Source organism: Protopterus annectens, chromosome 5.part1 (genome assembly GCF_019279795.1).
Source record: "Protopterus annectens isolate FY-2018-M chromosome 5.part1, PAN1.0, whole genome shotgun sequence".
Taxonomy (NCBI): Eukaryota; Metazoa; Chordata; order Ceratodontiformes; family Protopteridae; genus Protopterus; species Protopterus annectens.
Genome location: NC_056736.1, coordinates 337,608,489 through 337,633,421, shown reverse-complemented (window position 1 = coordinate 337,633,421; position 24,933 = coordinate 337,608,489). Strand labels below are relative to the sequence as shown.

Here is a 24,933-nt window from a genome sequence, read left to right as displayed (position 1 = left end):
ATCTTTACCATGTTTCACAAAGCAGAAGAAAATAGCCTTACAAATCCAGGCGGAACTAGCCTGGCTGACTGGTAAATCCCAGAGCCCTGATATGATGGGACACAAAAAGCTGGCTTGATTTCAAAATAGATTTGTTGTTGTCTAAGTAAAATCTGTTACCTATGCACATCCAGGCTGTGCAACACCTTCTCAATAGAATTTTGTGAAGGAGTGAAGGTAGGTAAATGAATGGATTGGTTGAGTGACAATTCACTGACTACCTTAGACATGAAAGGCGGCTTGACACAAAAGGACACTGTCTTTATGGAAAACCAAAAACAGAGGGGCAGCCATAAGGGCCTGGAGTTCTCACACACATCTGTCTGAAGTTACAGCTACGAGAAGTACAGTTTTCCAAGAGCAATGCTGTAGGGATGCCAATGAAGCTGGCTTGAAAGGGGGAAGAGTCAGCTTTGTATACAAAATTAAGATCCCAGGGAAGATGGATAGGTTTCCTGATGTGTCTAATGCGAAGAACACCTTTAAGAAATTGTTTATCCACAAATCTGCTAGCTAGAGGGGGAACAGAGGCAGAAACAGCTGACACAAGGGCCTTCACAGAAGAGTAGACCAAGCCAGCAGTGAGCAATTCACACAAATAGGATAGAACCAAGAGGACTTCCACTGATAGTGGATCCTGGTTAAGTGAGAGACACCAAAGTGAAAATCTCTTCCAACTGGACAGGCAAGATTTTCTGGTACTGGGTTTCCTGGCCTCCTGCAGGACCACTGGCACATCCTCAGAGAACAGGTGTCTAAAAGGAATTAAAACCATCACCCACAGAGTCAATTGGAGGGCAGACAAGTGGGGGACGGATGAGGGTTCCGTTGTCTTGTGTGAGAAGGTCCACCCTGTGAGGTTAACTTGTGGTGCGTTCCCCTTAGCTAAACAAAGACAAGGGAAGCAATGCTGTCTTGGCCAAAAGGGAGTCAGCAGCAAGGTTTTTGATTGGTCCTGCTGAATTCTAAATGGGACTTTCAGAAATAACAGAACTGGGGTGGATGCATACAGAAACATCTTCCAAGAGAATGAAAGGGCACCCACCTTCCAGACCAGAGGGTGTGGGACACTGGCACAAATTTGTGGAAGTTGTTTGTTCAAGGGAAAGGCTAAGAGATCTAACTGAGGTACTTCCCACCTGTGGATAATGTCCAGAAACGCATCACTTTGAATCATTCATTTATGGTACTGTGTTAGGGACCTGCACAAGGTGTCTGCCACAATTTTGGTTGGGTGGAATGTACACTGCCTGAAAGTCACCAGATATTGGACTGCCAGCTCCCAAACCTGGAGTGCCAGCCTGCATAGAAGGTACAATTTGGTTCCCACCTGCTTGTCCGCATACCACAAGACCATACTGTCTGAACAGCTCATCTCCCTTACACTGTGTTCCCTTTGTTGAGAGGTGGACCATACCCCTTGAGCTTTCAAGTTTCTGAAACTGCCCTCTAGCCTACATTTGAAGAGTCTGTGAACAGCTTGGACTGGGGGAAGAGGGTGCAAGGGGAGTCCTGGATTGAGAGACACTTGCTGGCTTCACCACTGTAGTTCCCTCTACAGACAAGGAATAAAAAGAATTGGAAAGTCCAGAGGATGCGAAAGCTGCAAACTGACTTTAGTAACCATTGGAGTTCTCATGTGGAGTTTTGCCAAAAGTAGCAATGGAATAGTGGATGCTATGAAAGCCAAAACCCTGAGGAAAACTGGCTGAGATGTGGTGAAGAGGCAGAAGGTTTTTTGAAATAGGGCATGAGGTACTGTGCCTTCTGAGGAGGAAGGGACTAGAGGTCTGTCTAAATCCTGTACCCCAGGAAGATGGTGATCCTGAGAGGGTAAGAATTTTTTTTTTTTGTAGTTTATGCTGAATCCATTGTAGAAAAGAAATGACAAAAGGATATTTTGCTCTAGAGAGGTTGCCATAAAAAGACGACCATCTAGGTAAAGGAAAATGTGAATGTCCTGAAGCCTGCAGTAGGCAATCTCAGGGGCTAGACATTTTGTAAATACCTCGGTGCAGTAGAAAGTCCAAAGGGCAAGGCAGAGAACTGAAAATGCCAGGAAGCCACAGAAAAACGTAAAAACTTCCTGCAGTTGGGGGTGGATGGGAATGTGTAGGTATGCTTCCATGATATCCAAGGAGAAGAAAGCTTGTGGCAAAATAAGAGGGAACACGGTTTGAAGAGTTAACATACAGAAGGTGGGTACCTTCAGGAAGGTGTTGAGATGAGACTGATCCAAAACGGGTCGCCAAGGACATTACTTTCTGGGCACTAGAAACATTCTAGAGTAGAAACCTCTTCCTTTTTGGTCTTAAGGAACTTCCTGAACGGTCCCTTGTCTCTACAGGTCTAGAAGTATCTCTGGAAAGGAGGGTAGTTTCGCCTATAGTGGTTGAGGGAAGCCCTTGAAAACAGGCAGGGAATCCCATACCAGAAAGTATCTGTCCTTTTTGAATGATAGAGAGAACCCAGGAGTAAAGTTATGCTTACCCAGACTTGTCTGGAAAGGGCCGCTTTTGAGCCAGAGTTGCATGGGCAGCCCTGCACTACTGAGGCCTCTTACCATCTTTTTGTTTTAAGTGGGGAAGGGTGGAAGTGCCTACCTAAAAAAGAAGTTTTTGCTGGGTAATTTTGACGAAATTTAGGCACTGGAGACGCAAAGATGCGTTTTAATTCTTGCAATACCTTTACCTTTTCCTGCAGAAATTTAAATAAATTAGTAGCTGCAGGGCCAAACAATCCAGAATTGTAAAACAGGCAACCATAAGCTTGGATTTGATGCCCTCTGGTAATGGCTGGAGTCTTAACCAGGAGAATCTCCTTAAGACAGAGCCATAGGCAGCTGCCTTGGCAGAAGCCTCTGCAGCATCATAGCTGCATTTGGAGTGGCGAGCTACCTGTCATGAGGCTCCAAGCAAGGATGCAGCCTAAGTTTTATTCCCAGAGTCAAGCAAATCAGAAATGACCTGGGAGAGTTGAGACAGAAGCTGTAGGGCAAATCTGGTCATGCATATTTGGTAATTAACGGCTGTAAATGCCAAGGTGGCAGAAGTGCACATTTTCTTCCCCAGCCTTTCAAGGATCCCGCTTGTCCTTATCTGAAGGAAGGACAGAGGCTGAAGGCAGTAACCTGTATGGTTTGTCTGAAGCCACTGAAATGATGGGTCTGTTCAAGGACATTTAGACAAACTTACAATGCTCAGGGACCTTGTAAAATCAGTCAGGCTTCTTGGGCAGGAGGTTGGGAATTGGTGGCCTTGGAGACAGAGGCAAAGGCATCTAGAAAAGTAGGTAACACAGGAGGAATAGCTGAAGGGCTAGGTGATTCAACCTGCAGAAGGTCATTGTATCTTTTTTGTACTTTAGATACCAGAGTGCTATCCCACTTGAAATGATCTCTCATTTTGACTAGAGTCTCACCAAAAATGTGTTCTTACACTGGCGTCCTCCTCCAGGGAAGGGTAGCCTAGACAGGAGGGGATCTGTGAGGAATAGGCCAGAGATGCCTATTCTGAGGATGCCTCTTCATCTGAAGAAACCTCTTCCCCAACTCGTTGGTGGAGATTCTATGCAGGGTGGAGTAGGGACTTAAACACAAGGGGGGGACATAAGGGCCGTGGGTGAATTTTTTCCAATCACTGGGAGGTTCCTTTGGAGTGGAAAAATGTTTTATTTTCTACTTTTTTTATGCAGGTCTGCCCTATGTAATGTAGGAGGCCCTAATGTAGGCCTACATTCAGTAATACCAGAGTGAATTTCTTTCCGCACCAGGATCTGAGGTATCCCCTTAGGGCCTTCAGTTATCACAAGCTTCTGTTCCCCCTGTACATCTGAGACAGATGTCTGCTCAGCCTCTGATCAGATCTGTGGTTGGATCCAAGGCAGCTTCAACATTGGGCTCGGAACCATATGTATCCCCGGGCTTTCATCCACCACAGGAGGATGTCCATAGTAACATGCGCAGCAGAAACCTCAGGCCTTGGCTTTTTGGCCTTCAGACTACCTCAGGCCCTGAGGATCCCTCCATCATGCTGTTAGCTAGTAACCAAGTGCTGGTTTTCCAAGTACATGGCTAAGAAAGTCTACTTCTCAGGGTCTTGAGCACAAAGGCCTGGCAAATGGGACAGGATTTGTATTGCGGGTAGGCCCTAGGCAGAACAAACACTGAAGATGGTCTCCTTTATGTGGAATTTGTCTTCCACATTGTCATTTGCCTTTTTTAGATACAAATCTTTTGAAACACAGCTAATGGGTCAGCGAGCAGACTATCGTTCAAAGGTGGGATTCGGACAGGAGGCAGAGAAGTTCTGATGTAAGTGCATATATGTCACTTTTATGGCATACGTACAACAGCAGCCTATGTGCAATGAACCATGCATCCTACAGTAGTAAAATACTTGTATGTTGTCCCATCATGTCAACTACGGCAGAGAACCCTCTCAAGAATACTGCAACAGGTAAGAGGACACCAGTTACTACATAAATTTAAATCAATATCAAATAGATACAAACTAAGTATTTCCTACTCAGAGTTGTATGGAAGAGCCCAAATGGATGTAGAGCAACCAAAGGCTTTCTGGATAAGATCTATTGAAAGTCACTGTTGAAACTGACACCACAGCCCCAAGTGCAAAAATGGGAGAAGCTGTAGATAGATGGATGAAATGAAGGTAAAGACTGAGCATCTCTCCTCCTATACCAAGCATCGATTTGACATCAGCTGCAAAGGAGCTACACCTGCAGAACATCCTACGAAAACTCTGAAGGTTAGGTCCAGAAGGCAGCAATCATGCCTTTGGCAAATCCCTTGAGCAAGGACACAAAAGCAGCAGTGATCCCTACGAACAACTTCTTAGAATACCTTCTGGTGAAAAACAGCAAGGAAGATGAAAAAAAGCAGACATTATCTTGATAGCATGCACCTCCATCATGTGATTGTTGCATGAGAAATTGAGTGTGTGCGGGTGTGTGTGTGGTGGTGGGTAAATTAAAATGGGGACCACACATCCAGTAGCTCTTGGTGCTCTGATGTGGGTCACAAAAAGAAATCTCATCTGTGCCCTCATGTTTGGAATATTACATCTGTAACAGCACAAGGCATACACAGGACAATAAGTAAATATGGAAAACGTCAACAAAACACAAAAGAAAAATTAGATGAAGATCACTGTGATTATCTGTAGGTAAAAGCACTGTTCCATGGTAAGAAATAACCACAGCAGACTGAGCACCTAACATCATGGATCAAAATCACTGGGCTGTGGTGGGAAACTATTCGGTACCTCATGCTACAGACAGATTCTAATAGCTTGGGATGGATATCTTACACAGATCTGGAAAAGCGCAAACTGAGATGTACTGCTAAGTGACTGATGAAGGAAATGGATCCTGTAGGGAGGAGAGAGAAAAGCAGAGGTTATAGCAGGAGTTAGACCAAACTGAGATGTAAAAAAGGCAAAATGCAAGTACAAGGGTTGCATATACTATAACACATCAGACATGTAGAACAGAATGGAAAAATTGCTCACTTGATATAGTGAAGCCCATAAAAACTATAAACGTACACATTTAGGATACTTTATCACTTCATATAAAATAAATAGAAGTGTGTGTGTGTGTGTGTGTGTGTGCGCGATTTATTTTGGACAGTGTAGTGGTGCAGCTTTTGTGTTGTGACCTCATAGCAAGAGGTTCTTCGGTTCGATTCTTGGCTGGGGTGTCTTCTCTGCGGAGTCTGCATGTCCTCCGTGCACGCGAGTGGGTTTCTTATGGGTGCTCTGGTTGCCTCCCATGTTACAAAGACATGCATCTGGAATGTTTCTCCCAGGGCCTCTGCTGAAATTCGGCTTCGTTCCAAGTCAGACTTTCCCAGTAAACAAAGGTTAAATAAACAAATTTGTTTCCTGATCAGCAATTATTCATTAAACAACCAACAACAAAAAAATGAAGATACCAATAGTGTACTTGTTTGAATCTTCCAATACTTCACATATAAGGCAGCTCACATATGTGGTCTAGTGTACTGGAATAACATGGCAGTAAACAACTGAAAATGGTGCTGTCTAGAGTACTTTTATATTACAACAGACAGCAAAAGTGCGTCTTCCAGCTAGAGGATACTGAAAGAATGGTATTCTGGTCAGCCTCCAGCACTGGCACAGCAGAAAGTACAGTTTTGTACTTACCATAAATGTAAATGTTAGAGTGCTAATACAGCTGCAGTCATAACAGATGGGTTCTCCTGCCATCAGGCGGGTCCTCGGTCGGCCGAATTCCAAAGTCTAGGTCCGGCGTCGGTTGTAGTCGCTTCTTCCCTGACGTCAGTGCGACAGGGGTATAAAAGAACCAGCCAACGCCATTTTCTTCAGTTTTTCTTGCCCCAGATGTCTGGTGCCCCCAGAAAGAAGGCAATACATAAAATTATGTAATAATGCAATGCAATATAATCAAAGACCAGTAGTTGCAAGCAAATACACCATAAAAGAAGACCCCTAGAGGGGAAGGAGGGAGGGAAACCTGGACTGCAGCTGTATTAGCACTCGAACATCTACATTTATGGTAGGTACAAAACTGTACTATGTTCATCGTGCATACAGCTGCAGTCATAACAGATGGGTAGAATCCCAAAGCTAAGAAAGGGGTGGTAGGCACAAGGTGGAGCTAGGAGGAGCCAAAATGCCCTGCAAGACTGCAGTGACAAAGCCTGCTCTAGATTTGGAGTATAATGGTAGGTTGTAGTGCTTAGAGAAGGTATGCACAGAACTCCAAGTGGCTGCTTCTAAAATATCCTTGGTAGGAACTCCTCTAAGGAAGGCTGCAGAGGTGGCTGTGGCCCTGGTAGAATGAGTTCTAATGCCTGTAGGTACAGTTTTGCCATGAAAGGAATAGCAAAAGCGTATGCAGTGGGCTATCCATTTTGAGATAGTCTGTTTGGATACGGACTTTCCTTGAGCTCCTACCGCATAGGCCACAAAAAGCTGTTCTGATTTTCTGAAAGGTTTTGTTCTGTCCAAATAATAACGCAGTTGTCTGTGGATGTCCAAGGAATGCAGTAATCTCTCCCCTTTGTTTTGAGGATTAGGATAAAAAGTAGGTAAATGTATGGCCTGCTTTAAAGCTACCCTGGATACCACTTTAGGCATAAAGGACGGGTTGGTACGTAATGAAACTCTGTCCTGATGGAAGATAAAAGGCTGGACAGCCATAAGAGCCTGTAGTTCTGAAACTCTATGAGCTGAAGTGATAGCCAGAAGGAAAGCTGTTTTCCAGGACAAACATTGTAAATCTGAGGCAGCTGGCTCAAAAGGAGGCAAAGTCAGTTTTTCCAGAATGAAATTAAGATCCCAAGCAGGTATTGGTTGTTTTCTTCGAGGTCTTAAATTCTTAGCCCCTCTGAGGAACTGTCTTAATAGAGGGTGAGAGAATAAAGGTGGATCAGTGTTGTATTCTGAAGAAATGGCTGAGGCATGGATTTTGATGGAGGAGAACGAAAGTCCACTGCTTAGCAGTTCAGCCAAATATTGTAGTATTTGAGGTAAATTCAGTTTTCCAGGGCACTGGCCGTTTTTCTCATTCCAAACAGAAAAAAAGTTTCCATTTTGCAGAGTAAGCTTTTCTAGTTGATGGCCTTCTGGCCTCCAAAATGACATCCTGCACATCCTTGGAGAGCAGGGCCTGCTGCGATGCTAAGGAATCTTCCATGCGGCTAGATTGAGTGTTTTCAGCTGACTGTAAAGAGTTTTGAAGCTGTGCTGATTCAGAAGAGGAGGCATTAAAGGCAGGGTCCATGGTGGGGAATGCGTCAGGCTCCTCAGGAGTGGGTACCAGTGCTGCCTTGGCCAGTCCGGAGCAATGAGGATCATCTTTGGTCTGTCTGCTCTGGTCTTCAATAGGACTTTGGGCAGCAGAGGAAGAGGTGGGAAGGCATAAACTGTCATTGATGTCCAACTGAAAGAGAGCGTCCACTCTCCAGGCCTTTGGATGGAAGATCCTTGAGCAGAATTTTGTCAATTGATGATTTTTGTGGGAGGCAAAGAGATCTATGTCTGGCCTTCCCCATTCTTGGATTATTTCTGTAAAAACGTTTGGATGCAACTTCCATTCGTGTGGATCTGTCATATTCCTGCTTAGGCTGTCTGCCAGTGTGTTTTCCTTGCCTGGCAAGTACTGTGCTTGTAGTTCCATTTGTAAATCCATGGCCATGTTCTAAAGTGACATGGCCAGTCTGCATAGGGATAAGAATGTGTTCCTCCCTGCTTATGTACCACATAACTGTGGTGTTGTCTGTTCTTACCAATAGCTGACCTGGTTGTAGAAGGTCCTTGAAAGCTGTAATAGCATTTATCACTGCTAGCATTTCTTTTTGATTGATGTGAAGGTGCTTTTCTTTTTGGGTCCATTTGCCCTGAATGCACCGGTCTGTCATGTGCACCCCCCGGCGTAGTCCGAGGCGTCTGTTGTGATGACTTGATTTGCTTGAGGCTTGCTGAATGGAAGACCTGTGTTTGTTTGGCATGCTTGAGCCCACCACAGAAATTCCTTTTGTAGACATGGAATTAGTGGTATTATTGTTTCCAAACTGTGTCTGTGTTGAGACCATATGTTTTTTAGGTACCATTGTAGTTTTTTCATATGCAGCTTTGCACATGGGATTAGTAAGATGCAAGATGTCATGAATCCCAGAGCCTGCAGGATTTTCCTTGCAGTCAGCCTGGTGCAACTTGCCAGTGTTCTGAAATATTGAAGTAGTTGCCCCTGCTTCTCTGGCGTGAGGTAGGCCATCTGGGTGTTTGTGTCCAAATTGGCACCCAGGAAAATTATCTTCCGAGAGGGTATTAGTCTTGATTTCTCTTTGACTGTGTATCCTAGAGAGTTTAACAACATTATTAGATAAGCCAGATGTTTCAGAAGAATGTGCTTGCTGTCCGCTTGGATCAGGCAGTCGTCCAAATAAGGGAATATTTGTATCCCTTGAAGTCTGCAGTAGGCAATTACTGATGCCAGGCATTTCGTGAATACTCTGGGCGCAGTAGATAAACAAAAGGGCAATGCAGAGAATTGATAATGGGTTGAACCTGCAAGAAATCTGAGGTATCTTCTGCAATTTTGTCCGATTGGGACATGCAGGTATGCATCCTTGAGGTCCAATGTTACCAGCCAAGACTCCTTGCCCAGCATGGGAAGAAGTTGCTGTAGAGTGAGCATCTTGAATTTTGGTACGAGTAGGAATGTGTTTAGGATGGAAAGATCCAAAATAGGTCTCCAATCTTTTCCCTCCCTTGGCACCAGAAATAGCCTGGAATAAAAACCTTGACCTTGTTCGTGTGTAGGTACCTCTTGAATAGCTTTCAAGTTTATAAGATCTGAAATTTGCTTTTGTGCCTCTGCCCTTTGATTGTGTGGCAGGTTTGGCATGCCTTTCATTTTTGGAAGGGTATGAAAATGGAATTTGTACCCTCTGTTTATAATGTTCAGGATCCATTTGCCCTTTGTGACAATATGCCAATTTTTCGAGAATAGTGCCAGCTTTCCTCCTAAGGGGGCTGCCATTTGAGACCTGGTTGGCATGCAAAGGGGAAAGTCATTGGTTTTGCTTTCTGAAAGATTGCGAGTTGTCCTCACCACCTCTTTGTGTAGGAGCTTGCCATTGTCTGCCTCTGTACGAGCCTTGTGTTTGTCCTCTGCCCCTCGGGCGCCTGTATCTGCCTCTTTGGGGTCTGTCTGTGGCAGGAAAGGACCAGTTTTTGGAAGGCCAATTTCTACTAAAACGTGGGGTTGAACCTGCAGAAATTCTTTCACAGTTTGCATTGATTTAGCCTTTTCCTCCATTTTCCATAATACTTCCTCAGCATTTGCCCCCAAATAGTACATCCTTTTGAAGAGGGGCATCTAGTAATTTAGCTTTGACATGATCAGGCAAGGCTTGTTCCTTGAGCCAGGCATGCCTACGTATGACTGAGCCTGTAACAGCAGCTCTACATGAGGCCTCTAGAGCATCAAAACCACATTGTAAGGTATGTTTACCCACTTGTTCTGCACTATGCATCAAATCCTGCAACTCCTTCATGTCTGGTAGTTCAGGTTGTGACATTTTACTTTTCAATTGAGATAACAGAAACTGTTGGTATTTTAGCATATGAAACTGACAGTTTAAGGCCCTCATGGATAAGGTAGCAGAGGTATATACCTTTTTCCCCCACCTTTCTAAGGATCTGGAATCTCTCTCGGAAGGCAATGGATTTTTGGCAATGGAGGCCTTAACTCCCTTGGGCCCATGTGAGATGGTTTCTAGGTCAGCAGCATGACTTTTGTATAGAAATTGGAGTGAGTCAGGAACCCTGTAGTACCGGTCAGGCTTAGCTGGAGGAAGAGAGTCCAGGTTAAGGCAGGCCTCCGAGTAATCATCTAGGATGTCCAGGACAGGAGGTATAGCCAGAGGCCTGTGCTGGGGTAACAAAAGAAATTCCCTGAGCCTTTTTTGGAATCTGAATAATCCTGGCCTTCCCAGTGGAAGTGTTCCCTTAAGGTATGCAGAGTTTCACCAAATGAGTAATCCTCAGGGGGGGATACAGAAGGAATAGATTCCTCTGCATCAGAGTCTTCAAAAGGGGAGTAAGACTGTTCCTGATAATCAGAGTGCTCTGAAATAATGGAGCCCTGATCAGAGGAGGGGGAATCTTCCTTCACTCTGGGTCTTTTGTCCGGAGGTGGCTGAGAACCTCTGATTAGAGTAATTAAATCCTCAGCCATTTTAAGCATCTGTTTCTTAGGCATGGGGCCTGGAGATGGGCCCTGTGTAGCTGGTCTCTTAGGGTGCATGGTAGCTTTAGACTAGGTGAAAGCCTTGATGGAGAAAGAGGAAGGTCTGAAGACACCTTGAGTGGAGGTGGACCTGTCCACATTCTGTGTTTCAACGCCAAGCGTGGCTTCGGTATCTGTAGTCAGGGTGTGGGCCGAGGAGCCTGCGACCTCGGGTACAGGAGACACCGCCAAAGATGCCGTCGGTAATCAGGGGCTGCGTAGGCACCTTGCTGAGAACCAGACCACGTGTAGTCTGCTTTGGCGTGGTGTCGGTAGAGGCCACGGACCTCGAGTGTCGGTCCTTGTCTTTGCGTTTTTTAGACAAAACCGGAGTCTGAGTATCCGACGATAGTATAGTTAAATGCTTTCCCAAAATAATGCTGGGCGAACTCCGCCCGATGCTTAATAGTGCGTTTGTTGAATGTAGCACAAAAGCGACAGACCAAGACGTCGTGGTCTGGGCCTAAACAAGGTATACAGAGGGAATGGAAATCCTTATGCAGTATTTGCTTCCCACAAGAAATACAATTATTAACTTTGTCTGACATCGGTCTGAGCAAGAAAAAGTTTCCCCAACGGGGTACTTAGCTTTTAAGAAGACTTCGGTTCCAAATTTTTCGTAATCTCAGGAGCTGGCCGACCGGCACTTGCGAACTGCTTCTGCTTCGGGCACCGCGTGGCAAGAAAGACGGAAGAAAATGGTGTCGGCTGGTTCTTTTATACCCCTGTCGCACTGACGTCAGGGAAGAAGCGACGACAACTGACGCCAGACCTAGACTTTGGAATTTGGCCGACCGAGGACCCGCCTGACGGCAGGAGAACCCATCTGTTATGACTGCAGCTGTATGCACGATGAACATCCAGAGACTTGTAGTGCAATACAGGCTACTTCATCATCTGAGAACAAAGGTCTATTTTGCAATATCCTTAGTCATTCTTTACTACCACTGACAAAAACTTAACAGATTTCATAAGTTAAACTTGATGACCAGGAACTTGTCCATTAAGCGCTATTAATTGCCAGTTACTGCACTGCAATTTTATAACAGTAGAAAGGAGCCTATTACCTGAAGAACATCGCCCATGACCTCTCCTTTACTGCCACCTTCCTGTGCATTTTTCAGCTGATCTTCAAGAACTGCAATTTTTCCTTGCAGAATCAAAACTTCCTCCTCAGCTGCTTTCTAGAAGGAAAGCAAAATATTTGTTTAAAAGCTGAAAAGCATTCCACCAATTAAAAAAGAAAGCGAATTCACACAAATGTACACCCCCAAAATAAAACTTCTGAGCTTACACAACACTCAGACTTTAACACTATCCAAAAGCAGGAAAATGTGTTAGCCTAAGTGTACATACCATAACAGAAAATCTTCAAGAAATGACCAACAGTAAATCCATAGCAACCTTCCCCGCTGTCTTCATTCCTGACAGTTTTATTAGTTCAATATTCCTTAAGATGTATTCAGATGCCACTGGGGAAAAGTACAGTTGTGTACACCTACCATAAATGTAGATGTTAGAGTGTCTTCACTATTGCAGTCATAACTGTAGGGTGTTCCTGCCGGCAGGCAGCCCGAGGTCGGCCAGAATCCCAAAGTCTGGGTCCGGCGTCGGCTGTACCAGCAAGTACCCTGACGTCAGAACGCAGAGGTATAAAGCTGACAGCAGACGCCATCTTCTCCAGTCTTTCTTGCCCGTGATGTCAGAAGTCCCCCAAAATAACCAAAAACAGGTGTCCAAAAAGGAAACACAAATACACCACAAAAGAAGAGGAAGATAAGAGGGGATAGGTGGGAGGGAAACACTGACTGCAACAGTGAAGACACTCGAACATCTACATTTATGGTAGATGTACACAACTGTACTATGTTCTTCGTGTTTCACTGTTGCAGTCATAACTGTAGGGTGGAATCCCAAATCTGTGATAAGAGAGGAGGTTATGTAGAAGGGGCAGCCAGAAGGCCCTGCAAAACAGTAGAGGCAAAACCTGCCCTAGACTTGGAATACAAAGGGAAATTATAGTGCTTAGAAAAAGTATGCACTGAACTCCAAGTGGCAGCTTCCAAAATGTCCTTGGTAGGAACTCCTCTGAGAAAAGCAGCTGAAGTGGCAGCTGCTCTAGTAGAGTGACTTCTAACAGTACCAGGAATCTGCTTCCCAAAGTGAGAGTAACAAAACCTTATCCCATGGGCAATCCATTTGGAAACAGTTTGTTTAGAGATAGCCTTGCCTAGAGAACTGGAGGCATAAGAGATAAGCAACTGATCAGATTTTCTGAAATCTTTAGTTCTGTCCAGATAGAACCGTAGCTGTCTGTGTATGTCCAATGAATGCAAAATCATTTCCCCTTTGTTTTGAGGGTTTGGAAAGAAAGTAGGAAGGTGTATAGTCTGATTTAAAGCCACTTTAGAAATCACCTTAGGCATAAATGTAGGATTGGTCCTCAAGGCAACTCTGTCTTGGTGGAAAATAAGGTATGGTTCCACAGCCATAAGAGCTTGCAACTCTGACACCCTTCTGGCAGAAGTCAAAGCTAATAAAATAGCAGTCTTCCAGGATAAGAACTTGATGTCCGAAACAGCAGCAGGCTCGAAGGGAGGTAAAGTAAGTTTTTCCAAAACATAACTAAGATCCCAAGCAGGAACAGGAGGAGTTCTAGGAGATCTTAAATTCTTAGCCCTCTCAAGAATTGCCTCACCAACTGGTGAGAGAAAATGGGGGGATCAGTGTTGTAATGAGCCGAGACAGCAGAAGCATGGATTTTAATGGAAGAAAAGGAGAGGCCTTTAAGCAAAAGGTCAGAGAGGTAAAGTAAAATGGAAGAAATGTCAGGTAAAAGAGGATCAGAACCTCGATCCCGCATCCAAATACAAAATCTTTTCCATTTAGAAGCATAAGACATTCTAGTGCTAGGACGCCTAGCTTCTAAGAGAACATCCAAAACTTGTTTGGGAAAAGCAGAAGGAATCAAAGGCCCTTGTAGAGCCAGGCTGCCAGGCAAAGAGTCTTGATTTGAGAGTGTAGCATCTGACCCTGATGTTGGGACAGAAGAGAAGGAAACAGAGGTAGAATCCATGGAGGTTCCAAGAACACGTGTCTTAAAGTTGGATACCAAAACTGTCGAGGCCAATTTGGAGCTATCAAAATGATAATCCTGGGTTTGTCCTGTTTTATTTTCAGTAGTACCCGAGGCAGAAGAGGAAGGAGGAGGGAAGGCATATCCCGAAAGATTCCTCCAGCTGAAAGACAGGGCATCAACTTTCCAAGCTGTTTTGTGGAAGGACCTGGTGCAAAAGACAGGCAGCTGATTATTGAGATGGGATGCAAACAGATCTATCCGAGGGCAACCCCAAACTGCCATAATCTTGCTTAACAAGTTGGGGTCTAGCATCCATTCGTGAGGATCCAAAAGATTTCTGCTTAGGCTGTCTGCTAAGAGATTCTGTTTTCCTGGAATGAATTGAGCTTGAAGATGCAGATTCAGATTTAGAGCCGTGTCCCATAAACTCATGGCTAGTCTGCAAAGGGGGTATGAGTGAGAGCCTCCCTGTTTATGTACCACATGACTGTGGTATTGTCTGTGCGAATCAGAAGATGTCCTGGTTGCAAAAGATTCTGGAAGGCTAGAAGAGCATTTTGGACTGCCAACATTTCCTTCAAGTAGATGTGCCAGGGGAGATGCTTCTTTGTCCAATAACCCTGCTGGCAATTGTTTAGGTAATGAGCTCCCCAAGCATAATCGGAGGCGTCTGTGGTTATGATCTGAGCAGGATGAAGTAGACGAAAGGGATTCCCTTCGTTTAAAGCACAATCCCTGGACCACCAAAGGAACTCTTTTTGGAGGCAGGGAATCAGAGGTATCATTGTTTCCAGGCTGTGGTAATGCTGAGACCATACACTCTTTAGGTACCACTGAAGTTTTCTCATATGAAGCCTTGCATTTGGAATCAACAGGATGCAAGAAGCCATGTAGCCCAAAGCCTGCAGGAATTTCCTTGCAGTGAGCTGAGTTAAAGTAGCAAAGGTCTTGAAAAATGATGCCCGCTGTACTTGTTTTTCTGGAGTAAGGAAGGCCCTTTGTAAGCTTGTGTTTAGAAGAGCCCCCAAAAAGATCATTTGTTGAGAGGGGGATCAAATGTGACTTTTTTATGTTCACTGAAAATCCCAGTAGTAGAAGACTATGCTGAAAAAACTGCAGATGTTGAAGTAAAAGATCCTTGCTGTCCGCCTGAATAAGGCAGTCGTCCAGGTAGGGGTAAATTTGAATTCCTTGGAGTCTGCAATAAGCTACTACTGGAGCCAGACACTTGGTAAAGACTCTGGGCGCAGTAGATAAGCCAAAGGGCAGTACAGAGAATTGAAAGCGTCTCGAACCTGCCTTGAATCTGAGGTATTTTCTGCGTTCCTGTCTGATGGGAATGTGTAAATAGGCTTCCTTCAAGTCCAATGTCACTATCCAAGCATCCTGGGAGAGCATGGGAAGAAGTTGTTGCAGAGTAAGCATCTTGAATTTTGGAATTTCCAGGAAGGTATTTAACACTGAGAGGTCCAGAATAGGTCTCCATGAGTTTTGTTTCCTTGGGACCAGAAATAGTCTGGAGTAAAAAACCTTTTCCCATCTCTGGAAGTGGAACAGGTTCTACGGCTTTCATGACCAAGAAAGCGTCCACTTGATTTAAGGCCTCTGACCACTGATGTTTTGGCAGATCCGGCCAACCCAAAGACCTTGGCAGAGTATGAAAGTGGAATTTGTAGCCTCTTAAAATCACGTCTAAAACCCATTTGTCCTGGGTAATACGAGTCCAATTTTGGTAGAAAAGAGAAAGTTTTCCTCGAAGAGGGGCTTCCAGGCAAGGAGGACCTGTAGCCCAACGGAGAGAGTCATTGAGTCTGCTTCTTTTGAGATTGAGGTCTGTCTTCTCCCCTTCTAAGTGAAGAAGCAGTCCATTGTCTGGACCTGTAAGAGGCCTGAGCCTGCCCCCGACCTCTGGAGCGTCTATATCTTCCCCTTTGAGGCCTGTCAGACGTGGGAAAGGACCAACTTTTGGAGGGCCAATGTCTAGAAAATCTAGGAGGCTGAACTTGCAAAAAATCTTTAACAGTCTGCATAGACTTTGCTTTTTCTTCCATCTTTTTAATAACCTCCTCAGCCTTGGACCCAAATAAAACATCAGGCTGAACAGGGGCATCTAACAGTTTAGCCTTAACCTGTTCAGGCAAATTCTACTCACGAAGCCAAGAATGTCTCCTGAGAACAGTACCAGAGGCTGCGGCCCTGCAAGAAGCTTCCAAGGCATCAAAACCACAATGTGAACTATGTTTGCTAACTTGTTCAGTTGCATGCAATACATCCTGTAATTCCTTGTCCTCTGCACATGCAGGAAAGGTAGAGAGCCTTTGCTTTAGAACAGACAAAAGAAATTGCTGATATTTGAACATGTGAAACTGGCAATTTAAAGCTCTAATAGAAAGGGTAGCAGAAGTGTAAACCTTTTTGCCCCACCTGTCCAAGGCACGGGAATCCTTTTCAGAGGGAATAGGATTTTTAGATGAAGCGGCCTTAGCAGCCCTAGCAGAGAAATAGTTTCAGGATCAGCAGAAGGGTTCTTAAATAAGAACTGATGGGAGTCAGGGACTCTGTAAAATCTATCAGGCTTAGAAGGAGCAGGCGGCAAAGAATCAGGATTTAGGTTAGCTTCAGAAAAAGCATCATCCACAATATCAAGTACAGGAGGAATAGCCAAAGGTCTGTGTTGAGGGAGAAGGAGAAATTCCCTAAGTCTCTTCTTGGAAGCAGAATAATCCTGACCTTCCCAATGAAAGTGCTCCCTCATCTCACGTAAGGTTTCCCCAAAAGAGAAATCTTCAGGGGGAGAAGCAGAGGGAATAGAGTTCTCTGCATCAGAATCCTCATAAGGAGGAAAAGAATAATCCTGATCAGAGGAAGACAGAAGACACAGAAGCCTGATCAGAAGTATCATAAGGAATATCCTCTCTAGGCCTTTTTCTGTAGGAGGGTGAGAACCCCTAATCATTGTAAGTAAATCTTCAGCCATCCGAAGTAATTGCTTCTGGGACTTGGGAGCTATATCCGAGGCAGCTTGTGAAGAAACCCTTGGTTTAACAGGAGTCTTTGACTTTGCCTTTGTCTTTGTAGAAATAGTAATATTAGGTTGCCTGAAAACCCCCTCAGAAGCCGGTACCTGCACAGCAGTTCCGGACCCATCTGAAGGAGCGACGTCCGAAGGTCCTGCAGCAGATACAATACTGGGCCTAGAAGGCTCCCCATGGGAGTCCGTGTCGGCCATCGGCTCCGAAGTGGCGGACAGGGGCTGCAAAAGCGCCTCACTGACGACCGCCGAACCCGAAGCTGGCTCCGGCTGCAAAATATCATGTTTGGACCTCGGAGGCCTATCCCTGTCTTTGCGTTTTTTCTGAGTTCCGGTTGTCGGTAAAGTATCCGATGACATCCTGTAATTAAATCGTCTACCGAAATAATTCAAGGCCCAATCGTACCTACGCTTGATAGTGCGAGAATTAAACCTGGCACAGAACCAACAGCAAGAAACGTCATGGTCAGGGCCTAAGCAAGGTAGACAGTAAGAGTGGAAATCTTTATGAGGTATTTGTTTTCTACACGATATACAATTAACTTTTTCTGACATCGGAGGAGCAAGAAAAAAGTTTCCCCAACGGGGTACTTAGCTTGAGAAGAGAAGTAAAAAACTTCGGACCGACAATCAAAGCACGTTGTCTGAAAAACACCAACCAGCAACTTGCGAGCTGCTTTCCACCGCATGGCAAGAAAGACTGGAGAAGATGGTGTCGGCTGTCAGCTTTATACCTCTGCGTTCTGACGTCAGGGTACTTGGTGGTACAGCAGATGCCGGACCCAGACTTTGGGATTCTGGCCGACCTCGTGCTGCCTGCCGGCAGGAACACCCTACAGTTATGACTGCAACAGTGAAACACGAAGAACATCAAATAAAACACTCATAGGTGTACAAGGCATCATACAACCATCATTCCTAAAAGCATCACTCTCATACCTCTCAACCCCAGAGCAAAAGATTGGGACAAAGGCATAAATAATGGCGGGACAAATGCCCAGAAAGAGGGACACAGTTTAAATATTGCTCTTACAAACTTAGAAAGTTGACAGAACAGGTTTTGCATTAGCATGAATTTTCTGAAGGATATGAAGTCTGAAATCTGACATTACTTTGACTAGAGTCCACAATTATTTGACAGAAAACCACAAGCTTATGAGAAACAGCAAAATACGAGGCAAAAATCTGGACAGCTGAGAGGTATGAACATCCTTCCTGATCAAGCCCACAAGACCTGCAACAGATTATGACTACAGCAAGCTAGTCAAAGTTATGAAGTTGTGAAGAAAAACAAAGGTTATGTATTTACTATAAGCGTCTCATTTTCAGCTGGTTTAACCTTTGATCTAACCTTGACACCTTTTATGAAGCTGTGGATCCAGGGCTCTAACTGCTCCCATAATTCCCTTCATTCCAAAGTACCTTAGATCAACTTTTTGGACAAATCAGACTATTATCTAGATTTAAACTAAAATCTAAAACTGTTAAGGGACATATGAATATCCATGGAAAGGACTGGATGAAAACAATGTACAGTTGTGTACCCTTACCATAAACGTAGATGTTAGAGTTTATTCACTGTTGCAGCCACCACATTTGGGTTATCTGCTTGCAGTAGCCCTCAGTCGGCCTGATTACCAAAGTTTTGGGTCCTGCGTCAGTTTGCTGTCTCATCTTCCGTGACGTCAGTTTGTCAGGGGTATAAAGCATGCAGCCGAAATAATTACATCAGTTTTTCTTGCCCCAGATGTCAGGTGCCCCCCATAATGGCAAGCAATTAAAAACATACATATATATACACACACACACACACACACACACACACACACACACACACACACACACACACACACACACAAGGTTATACCTCCAACAAAAAAGCAAATACACCAAAATGTTTTTAAGCACAGTAGAATAGAGGTATAGCCAAAAGAAGTCAGGGGGCTAGAGGGAAGTAACTAGGACTGCAACAGTGAATACACTCGAAAATCTACATTTATGTAAGTGTACACAACTGTACTATGTTCTTAGTGTTTCACTGTTGCAGTCATCACATTTGGGTAGATTACCAAAGCTACGGATGGGAGGAGGAATTTAGATAGCATTAGGACCAGCTAGAAGGCCCTGTAAGACTGCAGTGGTAAAGCCAGCTCTGGGTTTAGAGAAAATTGGTAAATGGTAATGCTTGGTGAAAGTCTGTACAGAACTCCAGGTAGCAGCTTCTAGGAAGTCCCTGGTATGGACACCTCTGAGAAAGGCTGTAGAGGTTGACGCAGCCCTGGTTGAATGGGGTCTAATCCCCTGTGGGATAGGTTTTCCATGGTGCTTATAGCAGAAATGAATGCAATGGGCTATCCATTTTGCAACAGTGAAACACGAATAACATAGTACATTTGTGTACACTTACCATAAATGTAGATGTTAGAGTGTATTCACTGTTGCAGTCCAGGTTACCCACCATACCCAATCTCTTTTCTGGAACTTATCTGCACTTCTCTAATCTATACAACCTATGTGGTGTATTTGCTTGTAGATGAAGAAAAGTGTTCGGAAAGCTGAAAACCTAGTGCGTCCTAAGACCCAGCCAGCTCCACGTGGGAGTCGGAGGCGGTCTGTGGAAGCGGTTGTCAGGGGCTGCATAGGCACCTTGCTGAAAACCAGAGAACGGCCTAGAAGAGGCCGCATCACTTTTAGGCCTCGGATGCCTGTCCTTGCGCTTTTTATGCATTGCGGTCGTCTGAAGTTCTTTTGGCATGGTGTAATTGAATTTTCTGCCAAAATAATGTCGGGCAAAATCAAACCGGCGTTTAATAGTGCGCTTGTTAAACCTAGCACAAAACAGACAACCAGTGACATCGTGGTCAGGGCCTAGGCATGGAATACAATAGGAGTGGAAATCCTTATGAGGTATTTACTTCCCACAAGAAATACAGTTATTAACTTTTACTGACATCGGTCTGAGGCAAGGAAAAACTTTCCCCAACGGGGTAATTAGCTTTTTTAGAAGACTTCGGTTCTGGATTCGGAATGAAAATCTCAGGAGTCGGTCGACCGGCACTTGCGAACTGCTTCTGCTTCTGGCACCACGCAGCAAGAAAGACAGAAGAAAATGGCATCGGCTGCATCTTGTACATCCCTGTCGCGCTGACGTCAGAGAGGAGGTAATAGCAACCGACGCCGGACCAAGACTTTGGAACTCAGGCCGACTGAGGAACCACCTGACGGCAGGATAACCCAAGTGTAACGACTGTAGCAGTTTAACACTATGAACATCAGGAAGGACAGGAGTGATTCATTTGCAGTTCTTACTGCATAAGACAGCTCCTACTGTCTAATAGCTTACACACACACTACCTCTGATAGAAATACTGAAATTTTCCTCACAAACAGTAAAAAAAAAAAAAAGTTATGTACTCACCATAATGTTCCACGTGTGTTGTCCATATCGCCTTCATTTTTTACTGGTTGAGTTCAGAACAGATCCTCGATCGAGGGCTCCCACTGGCTAGTGGCTTCATCCCTATCCCATCATGCCCTAGGAAAGCTCCCCAGATCTTGTTTGCTGATGACAGTTACCAAATGGACTACCTCAACACCTTACGGAACAATGAAGGTCAGAGAACATTACTTGCCAGTTGCAGATGCACGGTCCTCCAGGAGCCAAAGGCTGGGGGAAAGAAGATGGGGTGTAAGAATGAAGGGGAAATGGACAACACACATGGAATGTTATGGTGAGTACATAAATTCTTTGTGTGATGTCCTATCTCACCCTTCATTCGTTACTGGCTAGCAGTGTCCCTAGCACCATATTTCTTGGGTGGCTCAAGGGAGAATATTCTTCAGAACAGTGGACCCAAAAGCGGCCCTGGAGGCCAAATCCACTTTGTAATGAGTGATAAAAATATGAGGCATTGTCCATGTTGCAGCAGCACAAATGGTATCAATTGGTAGTCTAGTGCGAAAAGCAGATGCTGCTACTAAGGCTCTCGTAAAATGACCCTCGACTTTGCCGGGAAGATCTTTGTATTACCTTTACATACAAATCTAACAATCTGATAGCCATTTTGAAAGTGTGACCTTAGATACAGGAGCACCTTTTCTTAGCTTCTGAAAATGAAACAGATAATTGGTCAGATTTTCTGAAGTCTTTTGTTCTATGCAAGTGGAAACAATTGCCTATGTACATCCAAGCTGGTGTAGCATATATTCTGAATTGTTGCCATAGTTAGGAAAAAAACACTGGCAGATCTATGGACTGATTCAAATTAGCCTCCAAGCATACCTTTGGTATGAAGGATGGGTTTTGTTCGATGGGATGCTCTGTCTGTGGAAAAGCATGTAGGGGGGACTTATTGATAATGCTTGCAGCTCTGACACCCTTCTGGCAAAAGTGATGACAATCAAAACAATTGCTTTCCAAGTCAAGAACTTTAGATCACAGGATGATGCAGGTTCAAAAAGGGGAAGAATCAAACACGACAAAACAAAGTTCAGATCTCATAGCGGTAGAGTGGTCTTAATGGGTGGTTTTAACAGAATAGTGCCCTTCAGGACGGCTTTACATAGTCTGTGAGAAATCAGGTTTTGGGCTAAATTATTTATATGAAAATTGGCTATTGTTGCTAACTGGACTTGAATGGTAGCTGCAGCTGCACCTTCATTAAACAGCTTCTTTAGAAATTTAAGGATAGAACCTATAGGAGCAGAAAAGGGATCAATGGGATTACTTCATGCCCATTAAGAAATTCTTTTCGATTTGCTCATGTATAGTTTTCTCACTGAAGCCTTATGAGACTAGATCAAGATATGTTTCACAGATGGAGAAAGGTTAGGGAGCCTGGCTATATTTGGAATTGGAGCATCCAAACTGTCAATTTGAGGAGTTGGAGAGGGGTGGAGCATTCCAGACGTACCAGTCAGAAGGTCTGGAACCGAGTCCAGAACCCACATCTCCTCCTAGTGATGAGACCAAAGGAAGGGGAAACAAATCTGACAAAGCCAGTATGGGGCAACGAGAATCAGATTGCTTCCCAATGAGCTGGCTTTCTGAAGAACTTTGGGCATCAAGGGAAATGGAGGGAAGGCATAAAGGAGACCAGAGGGCCAATCGTGTATAAGTGCATCCCTTGGTGACTGCCCCCCCCAGAGGAGGGATTAGGGCAAAATAGCAGCTGCATTTGGCATTCATGGATGTGGCAAAAAGATAGTAGCAAGGCTGGCCCCATTTGCGGAAAATCATTTCTGCTACTACTTGTTTTAGGGACCACTTGTGAGGCATCAGAATCACTCTGCTGTGTTTGTCTATCACGTTGGATTTCCACGGTATGTGCATTGCTACTGGAAAGTGTTGCGAAGAGGTCGCCCACTGCCATACGCTCAGGGCCTCTCGACAAAGGGGATAAGACCTGGTTCCTCCTTGTTTATGTACCAAACAACTGACATGTTGTATGTCTGTACTGCAACAGTTCCCAGTGGAAAGATTCCTGAAGTGCCTGCAACGCCAAAAGCACCACTCTCATTCTCTAGGATACTCATTTGCAAATGGGTTTCATGATCCTGACATGTGCCTTGGACTATCCTTCCCAGATAATGCCCCTCCCCACTCTATTTGGGAGGCATCCGTGGTTACTATGGCTAAAGGCTGTAGAAGGACAAAGGGTCGACCTGACATCACGCAAGTGGAGTGAAGCCACCAGCGAAGGTCTTTTTTGCAGGACTCTATCAGAATATGGTGAGACATGGGTAGTTCCCGTAATGACCACTGAGTGAACAGTAGCCATTGCAGGATTCTCATGTCTATGCGTGCTCATGTAACTAAGTTTATCACTGCTGCCATGGTTCCCATGACTTTCAGAAAAGTACAGTTGTGTACACTTACCATAAATGTATATGTTAGAGTGTATCCACTGTTGCAGTCATTACATTTGGGTAATCTGCTGGCAGGATGCCCTCAGTCGGCCTGATTAACAAAGTCTTGGGTCCTGTGTCAGCTGTTGTCCCTTCTTCCATGACCTCAGGTCATCAGGGGAATAAAACATGCAGCAGACGTCATTTTGAGTTTTTCTTGCCACAGATGTCAGGTGCTCCCCAAATGGGGAGCAAAATACAGAGATATATATATATATATGTATATAATTTATAACACAAATATACCTCCAATCAAAAGCAATTACACCAAAAAGGCTTTTAAGAATATCAAAAGATAGGAGCGGTATTGTAAGAGAAAGAAGTGAGGGCTGGAGGGTGGGTAACCAGGACTGCAACAGTGAACACGCTAACATCTACATTTATGGTAAGTGTACACAACTCTATGTTCTTTGTGTTTCACTGTTGCAGTCATTACATTTGGGCAGATTCCCAAAACTATGGGTGAGAGGATGGATTTATACAGAATTAGGAGCAGCTATAAGGCCCTGCATGACAGCAGTGGCAAAGCCAGCTCTGGATTTAGAGAAGAGAGGTAAATGGTAATGCTTGGTGAACGTATGAACTGAGCTCAAGGTAGAAGCTTCTAGAATGTCTCTAATAGGAAACCCTCTGAAAAAGGCTGCAGAAGTAGATGCAGCCCTGGTGGAATAAGATCTGATCCTCTTGGGGGTAGGTTAACCATGGTGCACACAGCAGAAACAAATACAATTGCTTATCCATTTAGAAATTGTCTGCTTTGAAATAGATTTTCCCTCTGCCCCTGTAGCAAAAGCCACCAATAGTTGCTCAGATTTTCTTTGAGGTTTTATCTTGTTTAAGTACAATCTAAGTTGTCTGTGCACATCCAATGAATGCAGAATCCGCTCATCCTTGTTCTGTGGTTTGGGAAAAAGTCGGCAGATGAATGGTCTGATTTAAGAGCCACACTGGATTCCACCTTAGGCATGAAAGATGGATTGGTCCTGAGAGCCACCCTGTCTGGAAGAAAAAATAATGAAAGGGTCCACTGCCATAAGAGCCTGTAATTCTGAAATCTGTCTAGCTGAAGTAACTGCTAAAAGAAAAGCAGTTTTCCAGGAGAGAATATGTAAATCTGCAGTAGCAGTTGGCTCAAAAGGAGGTAGAGTGAGTTTTTCCAAAACAAAATTGAGGTCCCATGCAGGAGCTGGTGCTCTCCTGGGAGGTCTTACATTTTTGGCCCCTCTGCGGTACTGCTTTAGCAGAAGATGAGAAAAGAGGGGAGAGGCTCTGTTATAATGAGCTGAAATGGCAGAGGCATGGATTTTTATAGAAGAAAAAGATGGGCCCTTGTGAAGCATCTCAGTTAAATATTGCAGAATCTGAGGAATATTGGACATTGCTGTGCTTATTCCTTGTGCTTGGTTCCAGGCAAAGAATCTTTTCCATTTGTCCGCATAGAATTTTCTAGTACTAGGCCTTCTAGCCTCCAAAATGACATCCATCACAGGTTTGCGGACAGATGTAACTGCTGAAATTAGTTGATTAGCCATGCTGCAAGATTCAGAGTTTGGAGCAGTGCGTGTAGAATTTGATAGTTCTGCTGAGACAGCAGGTACCACGGGGGAAGGCGTGACAAATTGCGTAGGAGCGGGTGTACCAGTGTTGGTGAGGCCAGTCTGGAGCAATCAGTATAATTTTTTGGTTTTTTTATGTCTGACTTTTAGTAAGACCTTGGAGAGCAGAGGCAGAGGAAGAAAGGCACAGACTGATAGATTTTTCCAGCTGAAGGACAGAGCATCCACTTTCCAAGCTTTTTTGTGATAAATTCTTGTGCAGAATTTATCCAACTGATGATTCTGGGATGAGGCAAAAGATCTATGTCTGGGCTCCCCCATTTGTGTCAACATGCTGAAAATTTGTGGATCCAGATTCCATTCATGAAGGCCCATAAAATTTCTGCTTAGTGCGTCCGCCAGAGTATTTTGCTTTCCTGGCAGGAATTGAGCTTGTAGTCAGTGTTCCACAATGCCATGGCTAGTCTGCAAAGGGGGTAGGAATGGGTACCCCCCCCCTGCTTCTTTATGTGCCACATGCC

General features: G+C 44.5%; 1 protein-coding gene across 1 annotated transcript in view; it reads right to left on the bottom strand.

The window, feature by feature from the left end:
* The window catches only part of NUMA1 (nuclear mitotic apparatus protein 1), a 3,180,433-nt gene that overhangs the window by 1,545,420 nt on the left and 1,610,080 nt on the right, over positions 1–24,933 (bottom strand). The window contains exon 12 of the mRNA XM_044072777.1: positions 11,907–12,023. Within this exon, the coding sequence (XP_043928712.1) occupies positions 11,907–12,023 (117 nt within the window). The remainder of the gene's footprint in view (positions 1–11,906; positions 12,024–24,933) is intronic.